Source organism: Camellia sinensis, chromosome 1 (assembly GCF_055761805.1).
Source record: "Camellia sinensis isolate YWXY chromosome 1, ASM5576180v1, whole genome shotgun sequence".
NCBI classification, from domain to species: Eukaryota; Viridiplantae; Streptophyta; class Magnoliopsida; order Ericales; family Theaceae; genus Camellia; species Camellia sinensis.
In genome coordinates this window covers 180821892-180841527 of record NC_138961.1, presented here as the reverse complement: position 1 = coordinate 180841527, position 19636 = coordinate 180821892, and the positions used below count along the sequence as shown (strand labels likewise).

General features: G+C 31.9%; 2 protein-coding genes across 2 annotated transcripts; one reads left to right on the top strand and one right to left on the bottom strand.

The window, feature by feature from the left end:
- Window positions 1-5790: 5790 nt before the first annotated feature.
- LOC114292263 (alkane hydroxylase MAH1) lies at window positions 5791-7737 on the top strand. The gene has a single exon (XM_028236175.2). It carries the CDS (start codon window positions 6007-6009, stop codon window positions 7531-7533), a length of 1527 nt encoding a protein of 508 aa, XP_028091976.2. The 5' UTR covers window positions 5791-6006; the 3' UTR covers window positions 7534-7737.
- Window positions 7738-12148: 4411 nt separating this feature from the next.
- On the bottom strand, window positions 12149-19432 carry LOC145800071 (reticulon-like protein B8). The gene is given in 4 exon segments (XM_082889729.1): window positions 12149-12526; window positions 13063-13132; window positions 14210-14219; window positions 18447-19432. Coding segments are annotated over 4 exon segments (423 nt in total). The 5' UTR covers window positions 18617-19432; the 3' UTR covers window positions 12149-12353.
- Between the last annotated feature and the right edge of the window lie 204 nt (window positions 19433-19636).

The window sequence follows — 19636 nt, the reverse complement described above, 5'->3', positions numbered from 1 at the left end:
TTATAATTTTTTTTAAAAAAATTCACCAAATACAAAAAATATAAATATTTAGTACATTTTTATGTTTTATTGTATTCTATAAATTTTTTAATATATTTTTGTACAAGTTTATACTTTTTAAGTATATCAAAATTAAGTGGATCTAAAAAAATGATTAAAATATTTTTTAAAAAACACTAAAAATGCAAAAATATGAATTGAAAACTTAAAAAACTGTTATTGAAAATTATAAACCAAACAAAGAGTGATTATAATTTTTTTATGGGATAGAATTTTATAAAAATCAATCTTTCAAGGGTATCCCATTTTAAGGAATACCTTTGCACTGTTTTTTGCGTTTTTCTTCTTTTTATTTGTTGATGTAACGTTTTCATTATTATCAACTAATATCCGTGTGTATAATTTAAATAAATAAAAATAAAATAAAAAATTTATTGCATATTGTGTTAATAAGTGGTAACATAAAGTTTTAGGTTCAAGTTTCACTCTCTTCTCTTTTCTCTTTTTAATTTTTTTTCAAAAAAAAGAGAGAAATAAGAAATCCACTTGATATAAAGAGAAGAAAATGCTTCAGGACAAGCCCAACCTTTACTTTATATATATAGCATATAGATAAATTTCCCATTTTGTCGATGTAAAAAAATAAAGTTCTTTGGAGAAATTACAAAAAAATTCAGAGTTTGATCCATGTAACAAAATAAATTATAAATTTTTAATTTTATTAATTTAAATCTTTATATTTTGATTTATTTTCAATCTAAACCATTATCTTACTTTCGTTAAGTAAAATCAAAGGGAAAATGATATTATAGTCATTAAATTCAAAGTAAATGTATATAAAATGTCTAAAATACAATTTTTTATTGAGTTTAATGATTAAAATATTTTTAATCAGTTTTATTTAACATAAATATATAAATGGTTTAGATTGAAAATAAATAAAAATTAAATAATTCTATGAATACTAACACTTTTATTAAAAATCTTACTGAAAATGCAAGTGCCCAAATATGATTGATTGTCAAAAAAAGTAATGAGATTTAAAAATCAAATAATGTTTAAACACATACTTTTAGTAAGATTTTTAATAAGAATTTTAGTATATGTAGCATTGTTTGTAAAAAATTCAGATTTAAATTGATAAAATTAAAAATTAAAAATTAAAAATTTAGTATTTATTTTGTTACAAGGGTCAAACTCTTAGGTGTTTTTTATTTTTGTGTGTGTAATTGCCCCCAAATTCTTTTATAACATGTGTAATATTGACATTTAATATGAATTAATTATTAGAATAAATATTCAATTAATGATTGCCTTAAGTGGTTATAAATTTAGCATAATGTTATTCTCACTCTATTTGTTATATGCGCTTTGCCACAAACACAATTAGATCACTAAATCACCCTTCCAGTTTTGTTGGTGATTGAATTGAGATTTGCCGTTTGTGTCTTATCTATAATTGATTTTCTTAATCATTTTTGTACACTTAGCTTTATTCTTATTTTATAAATGATATTAGAGCAATGGTAGAGGGCCCAAATTCTGTGGCTCAAATGTGGCTCAAATGGCCAAAACGACGTCGTTTTGAGTACAAAACAACATCAAAATGGCCAAAACGACGTCGTTTTGGCCATTTGAGCCACATTTGAGCCACAGAATTAGGGCCCCCAAACATTTTTCATGATATTATTAACGTGCATCATAGGACATATGTTAAAAGTTTAAAGGGTGTGTAATAAAAATTATACTGAGAGCATCCTAATAGAATATTTGAATTTCATCCTTACCTATTTTAAGGAATTAGTGGCTCTTTATATCCTTCCATTAGATTCCTTAAACACTTCTCTAAAATAAGAATTGCTATAGTGACCCTTATAATTATTATTATTATTTTTTATTTTTTTATTTTTTATTTTTTGTTTAGGGCCTGCAGTACACATTTATGATTTTTATTGTTTTAAATTTATAATTAAAAATTTATTTTAATAAAATAGAGAAAAAATAAGGAATTTGTTAATAGAATAATAAAATAATAAGGAGTCTGTTGGGAAAAATAAATAAAAAAAATAATTCTTAAAATAAAAAATAAATTTTTAATAATATTTGAAGATAAAATTTAAATAATCTATCATGCTCTAATATTTTACATTTACATTTATCAAGAAATACCATTAGTACACATCGTACACTCCAATTATTAGGAGTCATCTGCAATGTGAATTGTCAATGTGTGTTATGTTATGTCATGTCAATGAATAATGTTAAAACACTTTAAGGACAATTCTCGGAGTGTATTTATAAAGAGGGAAATGTTTGAGGGTCACAATTTTTGTAATCATAATAGTTTAAAATTGTCAAAACGATGTCGTTTTGGGTGTAAAATATGCAAAAACGACGTCGTTTTGACAGTTTTGAGCCATTGTGACCACAAAAATTGTGACCCTCTAACATTATTGTTATAAATAAGTAGAGTGGAAATAATAAGTCTCTAAATTTATGGTTGTAATTGAATTCATAGCCCTCCTAAACTAATTATATAAATAAAGAAAACAATAAAGTTAATTTTAATTTTCAAATTAACGAAGTGCAAGTGATAATTGTGTCCAAAGGGTGTAGTTTTCACTTATACTTTGACAAATATCTTATCTGTACTCTGTTAATTTATATTTAATTTTTCTATTTTCTATAATAAATTATTGTAATTTTTCTATCTTCTATAATAAATGATTTTTCTTATAAAGAATGTTACTAATATTTAATTCCTATTAGATATTTTTCATAAAATTTTGGTTTGATTTGCGTATAGTTTTTGAGTTATTTTTCATTTTGTAACTCTTTTTTCCTTTACTAATTAAAGTAACTTATTTACTTTTATTATTCGGTTTCAACCATTTCTCTTTTCTATCTAAAAGTGATCACTCTTTATCTCTTCTGAGAAAAACAAATTAATAGACATAAGAGTTACATTTCAAAAAAAGAAAAAAAAAATTTATTAAAACCAAACCACCCCAATTTTGTTTAGTTTATCACTTTTAGTGTTTATATATATACAAGCAAAATTTAAAATTTTTGTTTTTTAAGATACTACTTATGAGTTTGCCTTAGACCCATAAAAATCAGGCCAGCCTAGGGATAAGTTTGGCAACAATAAATTAATGTCAATAGTAAATGATTTTGGCATTAAATCATATTCTATTAATTTTAACTATTATTAAAGACCCCCCCCTCCCCCCAAAAAAAAAAAAAAAAAATCTTGTTTAGTTATCACTTTTAGTGTTTATATACATACAAGCAAAATTTAAAATTTTTGTTTTTTAAGATACAATTTATGAGTTTGCCTTAAACCCATAGGGATAAGTTTGGCAACAATAAATTAATGCCAATAGTAAATGATTTTGGCATTAAATTATATTCTATTAATTTTAACTATCCCCCCCAAAATTTGTTTAGTTTATCACTTTTAGTGTTTATATATATACAAGCAAAATTTAAAATTTTTGTTTTTTAAGATATTATTTATGAGTTTGCCTTAGACCCATACGGATAAGGTTGGCAACAATAAATTAATGCCAATAGTAAATGATTTTGGCATTAAATTATATTCTAATTTTTTTTTTTAAGATACTATTTATGAGTTTGCCTCAGACCCATAGGGATAAGGTTGGCAACAATAAATTAATGCCAATAGTAAATGATTTTGGCATTAAATTATATTCTATTAATTTTAACTATTATTAAAGAAAATAATATACACCTACCCCCAAAAAAAAAAAAAATAAAATAAAATAAATTGTTTAACTTATCACTTTTAGTGTTTATATATATACAAGCAAAATTTAAAATTTTTGTTTTTTAAGATAGCATTTATGAGTTTGCCTTAGACCCATAAAAAGCAGGGCAGCCTAGGGATAAGTTTGGCAACAATAAATTAATGCCAATAGTAAATGATTTTGGCATTAAATTATATTCTATTAATTTAACTATTATTAAAGAAAATAATATAAGTTTGATGTAATTTTATAATTTAAGTTCAAATCTCAACTTACTATTATGTTCATCACGAGTTTTATTTCAATGATTCGAATTATTCATTTAGTCAGGTCTTCCATGTATACCATCAATGGAAAAAAAAAAAAAGTAGGTTCATCCAATGTTTTTTTTTTTGGATCAACAAAAAAGGTAACTTCATTGATAAAAGGGAAGTACAAAATACATTGCAAGCATCAATAAAATAGGAAAAAACAAAAAGTATCATAACTAAGACGACCTCAACTAAATTGGCACCGAGAAAAAAACTCAATTATATGCTAGCTCTAACCCAGCAAGGTGAGGAACCAACCAAGCCCAGGCAAAACAAAAACAAGAAAGGAAAAAGAAAAGCAGCCAAGCACCTACAAGCAAGTAACATTGCCACACTCACAGGTAGACCCTCACATGACTGAGATTGAATAATAAGTCATTCACACTGAATAGTAGGTTCATTCCATAACTGCAACTTTTTCATTTTTGCCATTGTCTCCAAAAGATGAATAATTTATTTTTAAAAAATACACTTGTCATCTATTTTTTTTAGACAAAAATATGATAAAGTAAAATAAAAAAAATTACGATTATCAAATTGATCTAATTTTTTTCATAGATGACATATACGAAAGATCTTACAGAATGAATGATTAATATCATTATAATGGAAACCGTAATGAGTCTCACGAATCCGAATATAACGGTGAAATTCATATTTAAATTTGAAATAAATCCAAACAAAACACCATAATAATACTAATAAAATAGTAATACTATTTACCCAAAATGAAAAGAAAATCAATGTTAACGTTATAGTTAATTTTGACAAAACCAGAAAGCTCTTTGTGGAGCTTTAATATTAAAACTGGGCATTTCCATATAAAAAAAGATTTAATTCAAAAGGATTCAACTTCTTATTTTTTAAAAGGAAAATGATAACTAAATGCACTGTATTGTACATAAATTTGACCATGATTTTTGGACAAGCTTAGTATGGGTGGGGATGTTGGAGCTCTTGGCATTTATTATGGGTCAATTTCAATAATTCAAGTAGTTTATTTTTTAAATTATAATATTTAGCTTATTCATGAAAAAAATAGTTTATATTTATTTGCAACAAAAAAAAAAATGATAAATATTATTTGAAAATAAAATTATCTATTTTTTGGAAGACAAATGTAATAAATTAACTTAGTTATGGTTATTGATTTGACATGATTTGTTATATAGATAGTTTATACATTGTGGTTTAAAAAAACAACAATGGTAGGTATCATGAAAAATCTTTTATGAAAATAATCATGAAAGCTTTGTGACCCTTGGATTACACTTAGAATAAAGCACCACACACTAATTAAGGTAATAGCAATGCTAGGTATCATGAAAAGTTTTTTATGAAAATGGTCATGAAAGATTTGTGATCTTTGGATTACACTTACAATAAAGCACCACACACTAATCAAGGTAATCTAAGGGTCACAAATTTTTCATGATCCCTTTCATGACAAAATTTTCATGATCTCTAACATTTCTCTTAAGGTAATTCAAGGATCATAAATTTTTCATGATCATTTTCATGACAAAATTTTCATGATCCCTAACTTTTCCCTTAAAAAAATAAATGATTCCGATAATTAATTTGAGATATGTGGTAGACCTTACAAATCCAAACATCACTGTCTAATCCACAAAGTGGATTGGTGAGAATTTTTGTTTATTAATTGGATTAAATGAGCTCTATCATCTCTACCTGTAAATAAATTTTATTTGTTTAAAGCATAACTTATATGAGCAAGAGGATTTTAATTAATTTAAGTAATTTACTTATTTGTGAGATTATAAGGATCTAATCCGGCATTACAGGAGTTTTATCTACCTATATAAAACGTGCAAGCCCATTCCAAGCTTTTCACACAAATCCCATCTAAAAAAATTACAAAAAAAACAAAAGAAAGAAAAAGCTTTTCACACAAAAGCTCAAAAATGGTCTCACTAGGCTATTTCGAAATCCTCTTAGCATTCATCTTCTTCATTATCTTGTATATCTTTGGTGACAACAATGACTTGCCCCGGAACTGGCCGGTTCTTGGCATGATGCCGAGCATGCTCCGCCATGTGAACCGGGTTCATGAAATGTGTACCGAAATCCTAGGGCGAACTGGGGGTACTTTTTTGCTAAAAGGCCCTTGGTTTGCTAACATGGACATGCTAGGCACAGTTGATCCTGCTAACGTGCACCACATCATGAGTTCCAATTTCCCTAATTTCCCTAAAGGACCCGAGTTCTTGAAAATGTTTGATGTTTTGGGAGATGGGATTTTCAACTCCGACGCAGATCTGTGGAAGAATCAGAGAAAGCTCGCCCGCATGTTGATCAACCACCAGCGATTCTATCGGTTTTTAGTCAAGACTAGTCGGGGAAAAGTGGAGACGGGGTTGATCCTGGTTCTTAACCGTGTGTCCGAACAAGGCCTGATTGTGGACTTGCAAGATTTATTTCAAAGGTTCACATTTGATACTACTTGTATTTTGATAACTAGTTATGACCCGGGTTGTCTTTCAATTGAATTTCCCGATGTGCCCTTTGCGAAAGCCATGGATGACGCCGAAGAAGCCTTGCTTATGAGGCACGTTGTGCCTGAAACCGTGTGGAGGATCCAAAGTTGGCTAGGGATCGGACACGAGAAGAAATTAAGCGAAGCTTGGAAAACCTTAGATCGCGTTATCAATAAATATGTATCGATGAAGAGAGAAGAAATGAACAAAAAAGCCGAGTTAAAAGAGGGAGAAGAAGAAGAAGAAGAAGCTGTGGACTTGCTAACATCATACTTGATTGAAGATGACACCTTCAATTTAAAGCGCGATGATAAGTTCTTGAGGGACACTGTTTTGAATCTCATGCTTGCAGGGCGAGACACGACTAGTTCGGCTCTGACATGGTTTATTTGGCTTGTTTCGCAGCATCCAACTGTTGAAGAAAAGATCAGAGAAGAGCTTAAATCGGTTATACCTGAAGGAGAAACTGAGAAATGGCGGCTTTTTGAGGCAAAAGAGCTAAGCAAGTTGGTTTATTTGCATGCTGCATTGTGTGAGTCATTGAGGCTTTACCCACCAGTTCCAATCCAACACAAAGAGCCCACTCACGTGGACACACTGCCCACGGGGCACCGTGTTCACCCGAAAATGAGAATAATTTTCTCTTTGTATGCGATGGGGAGGATGGAATTTGTGTGGGGAGAGGATTGCTTGGAGTTCAAGCCAGAGCGATGGATATCTGACCGAGGAACAATCAAACATGAGCCATCTTACAAGTTCTTCGCGTTCAATGCGGGACCGAGGACTTGTTTGGGGAAAGAAGTTGCTTTCACTCAAATGAAGGCGGTTTCGGCTGCAATAATCCATAACTACAATGTTAGAGTTGTGGAAGGTCACCCCGTGGTTCCTAATGCTTCTATCATTCTCTACATGAAGCATGGATTGAAGGTTAGAGTTGCCAAGAGATGGATTTGAGAGGAGTACTTGGTTTGATGATGTTATGAAGTGATTTTTAGTTGGGTTGTGTGTTTAAGTTGATGATCTATGTATTTGAGTTTTGTTATAAGTCTATTATGTAATAAGGAAGTGTGTGTGTGTGTGTGTGTTAGATTTGTTGTTTTTTCCCTTTGATATGTCACATTTTGAAGGAGAAAAATACAAACTCGCACTTTTGTTTCTTAGTAGGGTTGCAAGTGGTTGGTTGGATTCTTTTGTTTTTTTGTTTGGTGTTTGGATGGATAGTAGAAAGATAAGGTGATGGGATTATGTGGCTATTTTTGTTAACTCCAAAATACAGATAGACATGAAGATAGGAAAGAAAATATGCCTTGGATCATCTATACTCAACAAGTCTCAATCCCATCCATGCACTCATAGGAAACCAACAATAATTAATACAATATTATTGAAAATCCTATCAAATTTTGATATCAGCAATTAAATCCTATTTTTGATAACTTGTTTCCAAAAAAATTTATTTCTCCACTGTAATATGTTTTGTTCCAAGTTTACCTTAATTAGAAAGGAAATCTTTTTGAAATTTTAAAAATATGCACATTCTATTAAATAAAAACGTAGGCATAAATTCATTTTACCTCACCCTTTGAAAAGTATCTGGATTTGCTATGGTATTATTTCCCTATTTCAATGTAATATTAGTAAAATTAGGCCTTTTGAATTATTTACCACATATTTTCATAATACGAGACAAAATAAACTGATGAATCTTATGCCAAAACCTTTGATCAAATTCTTGTTTACAATATTGTTCAATATAATTTGTTTAATTTTTACAATTAAAAATATAATTTTTAAAGTAAATTAAATTTGTTTATACAATTTTTTTTTATTTATATTTAATTATAAGGGTAGATTTGGAATAACAAACCATTAAGAAGAAGCAAACTTTTTGGGAATAAGTTATGAAGAAAAAGACTTAATTATTCACAATGAAATTTGATTAGACTCATGAGGAATCTTAATAGTAAAATATAATATATTGGTAATTTTTTTTAGAAAAGAAATTAAAATAAAAAATGATTATCTCATTAATTTGAATGTTAATTTTATTAATCGGATTACATATACGTCAGACTTTCAATTTGACAAAATTAGCAAATTTTTAATGTTGAAAGGGGTTGGGTTAGGGATCATAATTTCTAATATGAAAGAAAAAAAAATGAATAGAATAAATTGTTATCTCATTAATTTAATTGGATAACTAATCTTATATTAATTTATGAAATTATTAATTCTTTCACTATTAATCATGTTAATCAAACAAGCCCAAAGGAAATAAATAGAGAGATAAAGAGAGAGAAGGAGAGGGATTGTTTGGTCACATAGAAAATAAAATTAAAATAATTATAAATTAATTCAGCAATGAATTGTACGATTTGATTTAATTTAATATTTTTAATATGTGATTCAGTTTTGATTATTAAAATAAGTGAATGCACTATAGGATTTGGTCTATGATTTTAGGATTGGAGGTCCTGCTGCACAAGAAGTTTGCTCGGCAGTGTTTTGGACCTTTTTTAACAGTTGTCAATCGGGTATATTTTAACATTAAAATATAATTATAAGTTTGCCGACAACTCAAGGAGTCATTTTTGGTTTGATTTGCATTATAAACCAATCTAGCTCACCTTGTACGGCATGAATAAATTAAAGGGGCCACTTGATGGTTCAAATCCAAAATGGGAGGACCAACAGCTAGTCTTAATAACTTAACCATCGTCTTTGTAATTTTTTTAAATTTAAATTTTGTCATATCATTGTATTTATATCATATTATATTTATAGGTTAATGATAATTGTATTTACATCATATAATTTCTATTATTTAAAATATTGAATCGTTGAACGCAAAAGAAGATCATAGATAAATGTTTAAAAAATATTTTCATTATAGTATTACTTTAATGTTGTGTTTGGATTACGAATTTGGATAAAAATTAAAAAAAAAAAAATATGAGCGAAATATAATTACATTTTATTTATATTTTATCCACATTTAAAAAAAAAAAATTTCTACCCAATTTCATGCAAAAGACCATTGTAACCCTTAAAATGATCATGTAGAGAGAGGGGGAAAAAGGGTGAGAGCCGACCTCTACCTTTCACAAATAGGGCATGTTGGACCACCGATCCCAATAACAATATGAGCCAAACCATATTTCCTTCCAGGCTAATGGAGACTTATGTGCTGGTATGATAGACCGGACTTTATACCAAACCGCCTTGATTAATGAAATTAATAGTAAAAAAATTAATAATTTCATGAAATAGTGTAAGATTAGTAATTCAATTAAATTAGTGAGATAATCATTTTTTTCTTTTACTTTTATACTTAAAATTATGATTCTTAATCTCTCTTAATATTAAAAATTTGTCAATTTCGTTGGATTGAATGTCCGTTGTACATGTAATCTGATTAATAAAATTTGCATCAAATATGGGATCGTGAGTCCATGGACTAACAATTTCAATTATATGCTATAATCCTACTAATAAAACATGTTCAACAAGTCTTACTTTAAATTAATAGAGCTATGTTTTCAATTTTAACCTTACAACCTAATTTGTTAATCTGCAATTTTCACAGCAAATTCTCTACTTTTTAATGATTTCAAATGCAAAAGTATGATTTTTGAAACTAATAGATCCATTAAAATCTCACTCAAAGGTTTATTGGGTAATAATCATAACAGATAGGACTGGCTGATAATTTTGCATAAATAACTTATTTTTTTAGTTGTCACACCAAACTTGGGCTGAACTTCTTAAATACCAATTCAGTATGGGCCCATCTTCGCATATAGGCTGAATGCAAATTGGGCCTGACATATATAATATAACAATGCAAAATAATAAGAAATTGAAAAGTCCTGTTAGAAACACTGCAGGAAATTTTGAGTTTTAGCGGCATTTTTAAAACGCTGCTAAAAACTTGAAAAACGTCATAAAATGTTACAGCAATGTTTAAAATTTTCATCGTTCATACGGCCGCCATAATAGCTTTACAACGTTCGAAAACCATCGCTAAAACTATTAGACGGTGTTTTTTAAAATGCCATAAAATCTTTGACGTCCGCTTTCATTTCTGTCACAGACTAACGCATTATCATGATGTCATTTGATGGCATTTTTTAAAAAGCGCCACCTATTTTTTTTTGTTCTCTCTCTTGATTCTGAAATATGATCAGAATTACAATCAGATAAAAATATTCACCTAATATCATACGAGCAACTAGCTATCGAAGAGTTTTTTTTTTTTTTGAGTGAATAAGTCATAAAATAAAACAAGAAAATTTACAAGTTTCCCAGGGCATACCCTAGGACCTACTACAACTAAACAGGGCTAAAGCCTAAACAGATAAGCAACTAAAAGATTTGATCCGAATAACCTGATCAACATCCATATATACAAAGGAACAGGGATAATGAACAAGTTCAAAAGACCACAAAACCGAATCCTAACCAAAATAAAGTCCAGCCAACAAAATTCCATCCATTCCTCCATACACTCTAGCGTCAACCTGGATAATATGTAGACCATATGCATATATCTTCATGTCCCAACAGAGATCAAGCTGACCTAGAATCATAAGAGCACACAAATGAAATATAGCATTAAGAACCAATATAACACTGTTTGTAGCAAACTCACAATATAGGACAACTAAATCACTCAATCCACAGTGAACACTCAGCTCAATAAAGAATAACAGTGTTAAATGGAGTATTGAGTTCATAGGAAAATAGGCTAAAAGAAAAAAACAACTCCAACAATTTATAGCTCCTCTCACTCGAAATACTGCTTACTCAAATAGCTTAACAAAGCCTCTAGGAGTAGAATTAATAGGGGTAGTAAAAACATAGCTATACTACATTAAACTTTTAGAATGATAAGCATGTTATTAAACAATTTAAAAGAAAACAACTCATCTCTCTGGTCCAAGATCTTTCATTCATCTTTTGATTTTCATCAAAATCTTTAACCACTACAAGAAATTTCACTTTTGGCGACCAAAATTTTAGTCGCCAATTACCTTTGGCGACCAATATATTATTCGCTAGTTTGGTCGCCAATAGTTCATCAGAAAAGACAGTCGGCGACTAAAATTTTTTTGGTAGCCAAAAGTGACCTATTGGTGACTAAAACTTTAGTCGCCATATATTTTTCAAAAATAATTAAATATATATATTTTTTACTTTTAGCGACTAAATTATTTAACAGCCAATTGAGCATGTATGTTTGGCGACTAACTATTTGGTAGCCAAAAGTTTCACTTTTTGAGAATTGATGACTAAAAATTTAGTAGTCAAAAGTTTGTTTTTTACAATTGGTGGTTAAGAGTTTAGTAGCCAAAAAGTTCACTTTTTAACAATTGGCGACTAAAATTTTAGTGGCCAAAAACCAACCTATGATATTTGTTTAGTCACCAAAATGTCTCATTTAGTTTTTATAATTTGTTTTGTAATATTTTTTGAGTCACCTATAACCTGTGCATATACAAAATTATTCATCCATTCATTCATTCAATTCTCAACCATTCAATAACCAAATTCAAGCCTACCCAAAGAATAAGATACCAGAATACTGCATTTGAGAAATTATTAGGAATAATAGGGACAACATGCTGCTTTTAGCACAAGAAATCATAGTCTTTAATATTTTTGCACATAACATAGAAAAATAACTATTTGTAGCTCAAACCCACAAACTGAATTTGTTGGAGATTTATCCAGGTTGTATAGGGTATGTATCTGCATAAAAAAATAACAATTATCTACTCATGCTTCTTTCCTTTATCAAGCTTTCCTTTGGGAATTTTGCTGAGGACACCGACATCCAGCTTTCGATATTGGTGCTAAAGCTGGTCGAGTACACTTTATACAAAGCCGCCGACTTGGTCTTCATACCTCTCATATAGAACTGGTAGTGTGTGAAATGCAACAAAACCTAACAAGCCAAAAACAAAATAAATTAATAAATAAATAAACCATAATGGTTAATGCCATGTTTGGTACTACATAATAGCTCAATGGTAGTTAAATAATAACAGCATCTAAGAAATGTCATACCCAAGACAACAAAAGAAAAATGCAGAAAAACAAGCAAGGTTTTAGACTATAATCTCCTATTTTTATCATGAAAACAAAACAACTTAAAGGACCGTCACCAGATTTGACCTATTGTTCATCTAAGCTTCTATAACAATGAATCACAACTTAACACATGAAAGTTTATGCGTAAACTTGAACAAGGTTCAAACCATCTTGATGAAGCCTGCTGAATTATTTAAACACAATTTCCCCCCCCCCCCCCCCCCCCCCCCCCCCAATTTGATCCCATCCCCCATAACATAAACAAAATTTTCTAAGGGTTTCACCAACTAGTTGCAATGCTTAAGCATGCTATCGAGTGCACATCTAGTAACCAGTCTAGAGCTTATTTTATTGCAAACTAATTTCACAGAAAATAACATGATGTCTTACCAATATACAGGATAGTCAAAAAGTTGCACCAATTTCCAATCACAGCAGCAGCCCACAAGCTTAGTAAAACCTGGAGGAATTTCCCAAGGTCAATTCAGTTATTTAAAGATGACAGTCTTGTAATTATAAACATAACATTGATATCTTAACATCATGAAAACACTACAAGTTTGGTAAATAAATTTTAAGCTGAGATAAATAGTTTAAAGCAAATAAATTTGCATGATTAGTATTAAATTTTGGAAATGAAAGAGAAGAAAAATCTACCAAACGACATAAACAGGGCTTTCCAGACTACATATACAGTTGTAAGAAGTTGAGAAGAGACCAGATTTGAAGAATAAACTATGATAGTAAAGGGAAAAATTGATGGTAAATAATTCCATGTTTTAACCAAGCATCCTCATGTGTAGTGTTCCAGACTATGAAGCATGGGTGCAGGTACGAGTACGGTACGGGTACGACAATACGGCAAAACCCCAAAAAAGTAGGGTACGGGTACGGCTGCGGTACGCCGATATTTTTTTATTTTTTTATAATTATAGTTAAAAGATCCAACGTACAAATTGAAGTTAAATATCAAAACTAAAAAGAGAACTATAAAGTTAAAAGACAAATATTAATATATTTGAATTCAACATAACATAACCAACACCAATTCAGTCCATAATCCAAACAAAGGAAAAACAACCAACACCAAAAGAAAAACAAGGCCAATTCAGTCCATAACACAAACAAAGGAAAAAAAACAAAAGAAAGCCCTATATATCTAAACTTGACACTTCAAAGTTCACTTCCATCAACTTCATCATTGAATAAAATAGCTTCCATCTCTGGCTCATCAAGTGAAAGATTTGCAATTTCAAGGAAACCAGAACCCTCCAATAAATCAAATGCATCTCCCCCAACGTCCCATAACGTGGTCTCTCCTTTTGTGTATAGTTGACTCCTCCTTGATAAGAGATGAATATTGGAGTGCACAAAAACCAAATCCTCGCACTATTGTGGTGTCATTTTATTCCTCCTCATAGAGTGAATGAAAGAGTAGGTGCTCCAATTCCTTTCACAACATGATGAGGAACATGGTTGGCTAAGTAATTTCACTGCCAACGATTGGAGCATAAGTGCAGAAGAGCCATGTGCCAACCACCAAACCACTGGTTCCATTACTCCTCTATCACATATTGAGTCAGAGTCACTAAAACTTTCCAAACAACCTGAAAACTTCGCATACTCTGTATTAACAACCCTTCTCTCATCTGAATCAGGAAAGTATCTCTTAAAACACTTGATTCTCATCTCAGAAATTTCAACATCTTTGTGAGGAGGAACACGAATAGGATTTTCATGAAGCCACATCCCACTATAATACCTAGATTTCATAATTAGAAAAAAATAATAAGTAAATTATGCAATGAAAAAAATTAAAGTATAAACCTTGGATTCATGAGTCAAATGTGAATTATATCTTGGATTCAAGGAATGAGCAAGGCAATGAAGAGGTGTGCTACTTTTTGTCCACCTTTCCACTAATATTTGATGCACTACAGAATAAAAGGATGACTCTTCATTTTCTGACTTCCCTTTACGCCTATTGTTAGGTTTTATTTCTTGACAATCCCGTTTGACAAAACTCCTTTCAGTTGTATTTATTTTCGCACATTTATTTCAGTGAGGCTATGAGTGTTTAGATGCGAATCCAACCCGAATTGAGCCTTTCAGAGAAGTTTGTGATACAAATATTTTCAAGATTGCCACTTCGCTGATTATTACGGGGGTCGAGCTGCCCAGTCAGCTCGCGGCCCGAAGCAAAATGCAAAAATGCATTCAAAGTTGCCTGTCCGATCATGTTATATTTTTCCAGTTTTTCCAGTTTTGGCCTTCCCGCTCGAGCGGGGAAAGGGACGCTCGAGCGGGGATTGGAAGCTCTCAGCATCTCTGCAGTCGCCTGAAAAAGTACTGGATGGTGTGATTCGCCGCTCGAGCGGCAAAACCGACGCTCGAGCGTGGAGCCTGTATGAAATCACAGAATTTGAAGTCTCCGCTCGAGCGGGAAGACCCACGCTCGAGCGGACCGCGCGATCCCAGATTTCCAGATTTGATTAAAGAGTTGGTTTTCTTCTGAAATTAGGATTGCTTTGGTTTTCTATAAATAGTTGGTTTTCTCCCAACACTAGGGGGACTTCTCCAGATCTTATTTTTGGATCTTAAGGTTTATATCTGGAGAGATTTTGCTAGTTTTCTTTGATGTTTTTATTGAGTATTCAACTCATGGTTTAAAGAGAGTACATCAAAGGTTGTGTTTTGTTCTACAAAAGAGAGAGTTGTTCTTCGGTGGATTCTGAAGAATTCGAGCCTGAAGCTTTGGTGGATTCCGGAGTGGCTCATTGTAAAGACAATTCCGAGGTGAAGACGGGTTGGAAGAGGCACATAGAGGTTGGTTCAATTAGGCATGGATTCGCTAGGTAATTGAGAGTATACCTGTGTAATTCCTTTTTAATCTTCTTAGTGGATTGTTCTTGTGGCTGTTGCCCGTGGTTTTTTGATCACAGTTGGAGGTGTCCAATTGTGGTTTTTTCCACGTTAAATCGTTGTGTTTCTTTGTCTTGAGTGTTTGATTGGGATTGTTATATTCTGCTTAAAATTGATACATAATCACAAATCAACATCTAGGGGATTTCTAGATTTTTCACCTATAGATGGATGCCTTCACCCGTTCAATCATTGAATCCCACATCTCATAAACCAAATGTAGACATGGCTTATCAGTGTCACAAAATCTAAGCATCTCATAAATAGGCAATGTGAATGAGAGCATATATTCAATCTTATCCCACCAAACATCAAACAACTTTTCCTTTACAACAGCTGCTTTCCCAACATCATCTTCCTTGTAAGAAGCCCATTTGTCACTTATGACCATTGTTTGGAGACCATGATATATACGTTTAAACCTTTTTAGCATAACAATTGCAGATGCAAAGCGTGTATCTGCAACAGAAAGTAGCTTCAAAGGTACAAACTCATTAAAATAGCTAATCTCATAGAATGATTCATGATGAAATTTTTCACAAACATTACATCATCAATCACAGTAGTGATCCAATGGCATTTATCATAAGCATATGCAGCAACTCCAACTTCCTTCGTAGCACAAATGTTCTTAAGAGCAAGATTAAGAGTGTGAACTACACAAGGTGTCCAAAAGATCTTTGGATAATTACCTTGGATAATTGATCCAGCTGCGCTACAAACTAGAGCATTATCAGTAATTACCTGAATTACATTATTAGGAGCCACTTCATCAATCACTTCACTAATTAGTTTGGCAATATGATACTTGTCCTTGGTCTCACCCTCACAATTAACAGCTTTTATAAACATAGCTCCACAATTACATGCTGCCATAAAATTAATGAGAGGCCTCCTTTGTGCATCAGTTCATCCATCAGATACTATACTCAACCCCTTCTTATCCCATGACTTCTTAGTTGGTTCCAATAACCTTTCAATATTTGCCCTTTCTTTTTGAAGTAAGGTAGTCCTCAACAAATTATATCCAGGAGGGACATACCCAACAATTTGATTCTCAGCAGCATATTGAAAAGCATCCACAAAGTATGGATTCCTAGCCAAATGGAAAGGCAAACTGGCTGAATAGAACATACGGGCAATTAAAGAATGTAAATGCTCTTTAGCACTTTGATTGAATGCCCTATCTAAAGGACTACTCCCAATTGCTTTTCTCTTTCTTGGTGCATAACCTTCCATTCTAAATGTTCCAACATCTTCTACACTGTCGTGGCTAGCACTAATTTGAGAAGATGGAGGTGGTAAAGGAACATTTTTTGGCTTTGCCATTTTTTTTCGTTTTTCAGCTTCTTGATCTACCTTTCGAATTTCAGAAAGAAGATCACTCTTATTCTTCACAGTTGCACACACTCTAATTCCATGGCCAGTAAGTAGCAACAAATGGGCTCTAACTCTAGAATATGACCCTTGGTACTCAATGTTACAAAAATTACACTTAAATTTTGTATTACCACTTCCTCCTTCTCCCATTTTAACTAATTTTGTAACATAGCCCCAAAGAGGAGCATTTTCATCTCCAGATTGATCAATGGAAGGAGCAGAAGCACTTGCAGCAGATGAACCTAAACTGCTTGATGAACTCATTTTCCTATAGGCATAAAAAATAATATTTTTGATTATTAACTAAACTGTTTTATAAGCATAAACTGTGGTGAAAAGCTTATACATCTAATTTAACTAAACTGCTTATTACATCCTATAAGCATAAACTGTTTTTTCAGGAATAACTATTTTTTTTGATTATTAGCATTTTCATCTCAAATTTTTTATTATTAATAACTAATAATAATATTTATGATTATTACCATTTATGATTATTAGCATTTTCATCTCTAATATTTATTATTAATATTTATTAGCATTTTCAGTATTAATAACTAAAGAAGAAACAAGAAAAAAAAATAATAAATAAAGATGAAGTAATTTTTTATTATTAATAACTAATAATAATATTTATGATTACCATTTATGATTATTAGCATTTTCATCTCTAATATTTATTAGCATTTTCAGTATTAATAATAATAACTAAAGACGAAACAAGAAAAAAAAAAAAAAATATTCAGAGATATACGTATACCTCTGATCTCTGTGTTGAAGAGGAGATTAGGGCAAAATAGTGATGAGGAGGGTGATCTGATCTCTGCGTCGAAGTCGAAGACGAGGGTCGAATCTCTGGGTCGAAGTCGAAGACGAGGGTGAGTGAGGGTCGAAGTCGATCTGTTTCGAAGTCGCAGACGAGGGTGAGGGTTGAAGATGAGGGTGAGGGTCGAAGTCGATCACTGTTCGAAGTCGCAGAAGAGGAAAATGAAGATGGTCGAAGTCGCCTCTCTCTTTGCTTCGATGAGATGCAAAACAGTGATGAGATTAGGGCATTCGTATACGGTATACACATTTTTTCTTTTTTTTTAAAATTTTTTTTCTTAATATTGCTCCGGTACCCCTCAATTTTTCAAAAAATTTGATTTCTGCCCCTGACGTACCCAAAACGTACTGAAGGTGTACCCATGCCGTACCCGAGCCGTACCCATGACGTACCCAACTGAGACAGACGTACCGAACTGGTTTTTGCCATACCCGGTACGCGTACCCGCACCCGGTAAGTACCCGGTGCATGTACGACACTATTTTTGGAGTACCCGTGCTTCATAGGTTCCAGAATTTGGAGTAGCAAATTTCAAAAATATCCAAATAGGTTAGAGGTCAAATCAAATGGTTTTCAAGCATATGCATGACAGGAAAAAGCGAAGAAAATAAAGAAAATTGATCTATTCAGACATATAGCTAGAAACTGCTTAATATTTCCTCTACATGCCAAATCTTGAAGAAACCCCAAAGCTTGGTTAACCTCAACAACAATTGACTTGGCAATGTTGACAAATAATTCATCAGGTAGAACAAGATGAGCGGGGTTTAGATTGAGACCTGTTACCAAACTATACAAAACATTTAGAGAATTCATAGATTACAAAGTTTTACTTAACCTAGAGTTCAGAACATAGAACAAAATCATCGTAATCAATCGAAAGGTTCACGCATAGAGAAGGTGGATTAAGTGTGTCTCACCTGAATAAGGAGTTGGAATTAGGAGAGGATTCAAACTAACACAATTAGCCCTAATTCTGAGTTTTTACACATATTCTACACATCAAATAAGTCATTCCAAAGACCTCAAAATGGAAAAGCCATAACAACTCACAAGGCCTCTTCATCAATCTTCCCCATCCCAACACTACAGCTCCTTGGCACCCCCGCCGCCGCCGCCATGGACCGCATCATCTACCGCCTCTGCATATCCATATCCATATCAACTCCCAATCTCCTCGTCAATACAACCCTAATCAGCTCTCTCAGATCATCATTGTCCGCAGACGATGATCTCGACGAAGAGCTCACGCTGAAGCTTTTCGGCAAGTTGTGGATCGGTCCCGATTGAATGCCTATCGCGCCGCCATAGCTAACCCTTTGGTCACACTTCGTAATGATTCAAACGTAGAAGTCTCTGGCTTTGCCCAAAACCCTAATTGGTATCATAATGAATCGCATGAACCTGTTTTGGTTGCTGGCTTTGGTTCTCATACTTGAGATTTTTGACGGGAAATTAGCTTCTCAATGTGGATGTATGTATGTGTAGATGTGAACACAGAAGATCGTAGAAGCAGATAGATTCAAAGATGTGATTTGAAATGAGGTGTTTAGCAAAGAAAATTTGGGAGAGAAAAGGTGGGTTTGGTTTGGATTGGGTAGACAAAGAGAGGATGAGAAAGAAGAGTGAGATATTTTATATAGATGGTTATTGGTGACTAAAATTGTTTAGTCGCTAAAAGTATTTTATAAATCCCTCCAAAATATTTGAAATGTCTCCCTTCAAAAATTTTATTTCTTTGGCAACTAAAATTCTTTTTTGTTGCTGAAAATAAACTTTTGGCGACCAAAAGTTTAGTTGCTAAAGGTAAAAAATAATTTTTTATTTTCCATTCGG